This window comes from Entelurus aequoreus, linkage group LG14 (assembly GCF_033978785.1).
Source record: "Entelurus aequoreus isolate RoL-2023_Sb linkage group LG14, RoL_Eaeq_v1.1, whole genome shotgun sequence".
NCBI classification, from domain to species: domain Eukaryota; kingdom Metazoa; phylum Chordata; class Actinopteri; order Syngnathiformes; family Syngnathidae; genus Entelurus; species Entelurus aequoreus.
In genome coordinates, this window is record NC_084744.1 from 61,671,796 (window position 1) to 61,676,795 (window position 5,000).

Sequence of the window (5,000 nt, forward strand, 5' to 3'; positions counted from 1 at the left end):
TTGTGTGTGGACATTGTTTATGTGTGGACATTGTTTGTGTGTGGACGTTGTTTATGTGTGGACATTGTTTGTGTGTGGACATTGTTTGTGTGTGGACATTGTTTATGTGTGGACATTGTTTCTGTGTGGACATTGTTTGTGTGTGGACATTATGTGTGGACATTGTTTATGTGTGGACATTGTTTATGTGTGGACATTGTTTATGTGTGGACATTGTTTATGTGTGGACATTGTTTGTGTGTGGACATTATGTGTGGACATTGTTTGTGTGTGGACATTGTTTATGTGTGGACATTGTTTGTGTGTGGACATTGTTTATGTGTGGACATTCTTTATGTGTGGACATTGTTTATGTGTGGATATTGTTTATGTGTGGACATTGTTTGTGTGTGGACATTGTTTATGTGTGGACATTGTTTGTGTGTGGACATCGTTTGTGTGTGGACATTGTTTGTGTGTGGACATTGTTTGTGTGTGGACATTGTTTGTGTGTGGACATCGTTTGTGTGTGGACATTGTTTGTGTGTGGACATTGTTTGTGTGTGGACATTGTTTATGTGTGGACATTCTTTATGTGTGGACATTGTTTATGTGTGGATATTGTTTATGTGTGGACATTGTTTGTGTGTGGACATTGTTTATGTGTGGACATTGTTTGTGTGTGGACATCGTTTGTGTGTGGACATTGTTTGTGTGTGGACATTGTTTGTGTGTGGACATCGTTTGTGTGTGGACATTGTTTGTGTGTGGACATTGTTTATAACATCCACAAAGTTCAGTGTGCAGGTTGTGTGACGTGTGTGATGTGTAGGTTTATTTGCGCCATGAGTGGGAAAGGTTGTTTGTTTTGGGTCGTATCAGTAAATGCTGTGCACACTTCAATGTGCAATTCATGGTCATTAACCTGCATCAGTCACAATGTCCACAAGATGGCAACAAAAGTGCAGCTCTTTAATAAACGTAGTTTGGACACCCCCGCCCTAGTGGCTCAGACGCTCGGTCCTAGTCTGTGTTTGTGGACACCCCTGCCCTAGTGGTTCAGACGCTCGGTTGTAGTCTGTGTGTGTGGACACCCCCGCCCTAGTGGCTCAGACGCTCGGTCCTAGTCTGTGTGTGGGGACACCCCTGCCCTAGTGGCTCAGACGCTCGGTCGTAGTCTGTGTTTGTGGACACCCCTGCCCTAGTGGCTCAGACGCTCGGTCCTAGTCTGTGTGTGGGGACACCCCTGCCCTAGTGGCTCAGACGCTTGGTCCTAGTCTGTGTTTGTGGACACCCCTGCCCTAGTGGTTCAGACGCTCGGTTGTAGTCTGTGTGTGTGGACACCCCCGCCCTAGTGGCTCAGACGCTCGGTCGTAGTCTGTGTTTGTGGACACCCCTGCCCTAGTGGCTCAGACGCTCGGTCCTAGTCTGTGTGTGGGGACACCCCTGCCCTAGTGGCTCAGACGCTTGGTCCTAGTCTGTGTGTGTGTGTGTGGACACCCCTGCCCTAGTGGCTCAGACGCTTGGTCCTAGTCTGTGTGTGTGTGTGTGGACACCCCTGCCCTAGTGGCTCAGACGCTCGGTCCTAGTCTGTGTGTGGGGACACCCCTGCCCTAGTGGCTCAGACGCTTGGTCCTAGTCTGTGTGTGTGTGTGTGGACACCCCTGCCCTAGTGGCTCAGACGCTCGGTCCTAGTCTGTGTGTGGGGACACCCCCGCCCTAGTGGCTCAGCCGTTCGGTCCTAGTCTGTGTGTGGGGACACCCCCGCCCTAGCGGCTCAGACGCTCGGTCCTAGTCTGTGTGTGTGGACACCCCTGCCCTAGTGGCTCAGACGCTCGGTCCTAGTCTGTGTGTGTGGACACCCCTGCCCTAGTGGCTCAGACGCTCGGTCCTAGTCTGTGTGTGTGGACACCCCTGCCCTAGTGGCTCAGACGCTCGGTCCTAGTCTGTGTGTGTGGACACCCCTGCCCTAGTGGTTCAGACGCTCGGTTCTAGTCTGTGTGTGAGGACACCCCCCCTAGTGGCTCAGACGTTCGGTCCTAGTCTGTGTGTGTGTGTGTGTGTGTGTATGGACACCCCCGCCCTAGTGGATCAGACGCTCGGTCCTAGTCTGTGTGTGTGTGTGGACACCCCTGCCCTAGTGGCTCAGATGCTCGGTCCTAGTCTGTGGGTGGGGACACCCCCTCCCTAGTGGCTCAGACGCTCGGTCTTAGTCTGTGTGTGTGTGGGGACACCCCTGCCCTAGTGGCTCAGACGCTCGGTCCTAGTCTGTGTGTGTGGACACCCCTGCCCTAGTGGCTCAGACGCTCGGTCCTAGTCTGTGTGTGTGGACACCCCTGCCCTAGTGGTTCAGACGCTCGGTTCTAGTCTGTGTGTGGGGACACCCCCGCCCTAGTGGCTCAGACGCTCGGTCCTAGTCTGTGTTTGTGGACACCCCTGCCCTAGTGGCTCAGACGCTCGGTCCTAGTCTGTGGGTGGGGACACCCCTGCCCTAGTGGCTCAGACGCTCGGTCCTAGTTTGTGTGTGTGTGTGAACACCCCTGCCCTAGTGGCTCAGACGCTCGGTCCTAGTCTGTGTGTGGGGACACCCCCGCCCTAGTGGCTCAGCCGTTCGGTCCTAGTCTGTGTGTGGGGACACCCCCGCCCTAGCGGCTCAGACGCTCGGTCCTAGTCTGTGTGTGTGGACACCCCTGCCCTAGTGGCTCAGACGCTCGGTCCTAGTCTGTGTGTGTGGACACCCCTGCCCTAGTGGCTCAGACGCTCGGTCCTAGTCTGTGTGTGTGGACACCCCTGCCCTAGTGGTTCAGACGCTCGGTTCTAGTCTGTGTGTGGGGACACCCCCCCTAGTGGCTCAGACGTTCGGTCCTAGTCTGTGTGTGTGTGTGTATGGACACCCCCGCCCTAGTGGATCAGACGCTCGGTCCTAGTCTGTGTGTGTGTGTGGACACCCCTGCCCTAGTGGCTCAGATGCTCAGTCCTAGTCTGTGGGTGGGGACACCCCCTCCCTAGTGACTCAGACGCTCGGTCCTAGTCTGTGTGTGTGGACACCCCTGCCCTAGTGGCTCAGACGCTCGGTCTTAGTCTGTGTGTGTGTGGGGACACCCCTGCCCTAGTGGCTCAGACGCTCGGTCTTAGTCTGTGTGTGTGTGGGGACACCCCCGCCCTAGCGGCTCAGACGCTAGGTCCTAGTCTGTGTGTGTGGACACCCCTGCCCTAGTGGCTCAGACTTAGTCTGTGTGTGTGTGGACACCCCTGCCCTAGTGGCTCAGAAGCTTGGTCCTAGTCTGTGTGTGGGGACTGTGGCTTACATTTCAGAAGGTGTGACCCAGCAACCAAAGGACTATAATTAGGAATGTGAAAGAGGAAGTCTGGCCATGGAAAGAGCTGACACAAGTGACGGTTGCTGACAAGGACCACGCAGGACCCCAAGCAACTCCCAGACCTGAACGCTGAGGTAACGGTGAATCTCCCCCAAAACTGGCCTCCGGTCGTAGTAAGAGCTGGAACAGGAATGACGTACGCGGAGCTGGTCTGATCTTTGGACTTTGTCACCGCACGTGCTCGGTCGGGTCTTGTGTTGCCCTGAATGAACCGAGAGGCCCTAAAGCTGACAAGTACAGTCGGACCCAGGAACACGTCCGTCTTTTTGGACTCTGTGGTTTTTCCTATCGCCTGCCACACAAAAGCTAGTTTTCACAATCTTATGATGAGTTCTTCCCCTCACGTGACATTCGTTGCTCGGAGGGATCTTGGACATCCGGAGCTTCCTGGTTCACATTCAAAACCCAAACAAAATGGCTCAACTGAAGAATTAGAAAAAAAGTCTTAAATAGCGAGGAGCTACTTCCTGAAAGTGGTCCCGGGTCAACCGAAGCGCTCCCGGACCAGCATCATGAGTTTCTTCTTGCCCTTGTAGATCTGCTTCAGGTTGTCTATGAACTGGGCGAACTGGATGTGGCCGTCCTGGGCCAGCAGGAAAGTCTCCCGGGCTTTGCTCAGGAACTCGATGAACTCGCCGTAGTGCCTGGGACTGATGTGGGTCAGCCGAGAGTGCGTGGTGTTGATGTACGCCGAGATGGTGGCGTCCAGCAGCTGCCGGAGCGGCGCCTTGTCCGTCGACATCAGCTTGCCGGAGTTGCGCCGGCCGGGGATGCCGGCCAGACCCGGCGCAGTCATGGTGCACCGGCGCAGGATGTCCGACAAGACCGTGGCGCAGTGGACGCTCTTCACCACCAGGGGGATGATGGCGGCCAGCTCGTTCTTGCCCAGGGAGTGGCTGAGCGCGCAGGCCCACAGGACGTCGTTGATGGCCGGGTGCGTGTCCTGGTTGTAGGCCAGGTTCAGGTGGGTCATGGCCAGGGAGGCCAGCTTGAAGGAGCGCAGCGGGTAGCCCCGGTGCTCCATGTAGCGGGCGATGGTGAAGAGCTGCGAGTACGTCATGCCGGTGGACGCGGCGTCGATCACGATCTGGTAGGCCGTCTCGAAGGCGATGTGGTCCTTCTCGCAGAGCGTGAGCGCCGACAGGGCGCAGTTCTGCGGGTCCTTCATGGCGCACTGCAGCGCCAGCGTCCGGGCGCAGCTGGCCAGCTCCTCCCGCTGGGGGTAGTCCAGGCTGAGGCGCAGGATGGTGTTGTGGGACATGACGGTGGCCGCCACGATGCTGGTGGCCTCGGTGGGCGTGAAGAGCGTGTACCAGCCCTGCAGGATGCTCACCAGCGCCCGGAGACCTGGAAACCGGAGGAAATAAGTGAGTACCGGGTCTTCCTAGGCTTTAGTTTATAAAACGGTGCGGCTAATTGGTGGATTTTTCGTAGCTAACGGCCATAATGTTTGCTTTTCAACTCATATTAGGCTGACTGAGACATTGAAACGGTGTTATTGTACTTCCTGTGTCGTGCCTTGAACCGGATGTAGTGGTTCTGCTCAAAAGCAACGTTTAGGAGTTTTACAATATAACTAAAACAATTCTTACTATAAAAATGTACTTCCTGTGTCGTGCCTTGAACTGGAAGTAGTGTTAC

At 55.4% G+C, this 5,000-nt stretch overlaps 1 protein-coding gene across 4 annotated transcripts in view; it reads right to left on the reverse strand.

Annotated features, from left to right (window-relative positions):
- Positions 1-2,575: 2,575 nt before the first annotated feature.
- zswim5 (zinc finger, SWIM-type containing 5) overlaps positions 2,576-5,000 on the reverse strand; it is a 188,898-nt gene continuing 186,473 nt past the window's right edge. For all 4 annotated transcript variants that reach the window (XM_062070801.1, XM_062070798.1, XM_062070797.1 and 1 more), the window contains one exon: positions 2,576-4,706. In XM_062070801.1, coding sequence (XP_061926785.1) covers positions 3,844-4,706 — 863 coding nt within the window. In that variant the 3' untranslated portion in view covers positions 2,576-3,843. The remainder of the gene's footprint in view (positions 4,707-5,000) is intronic.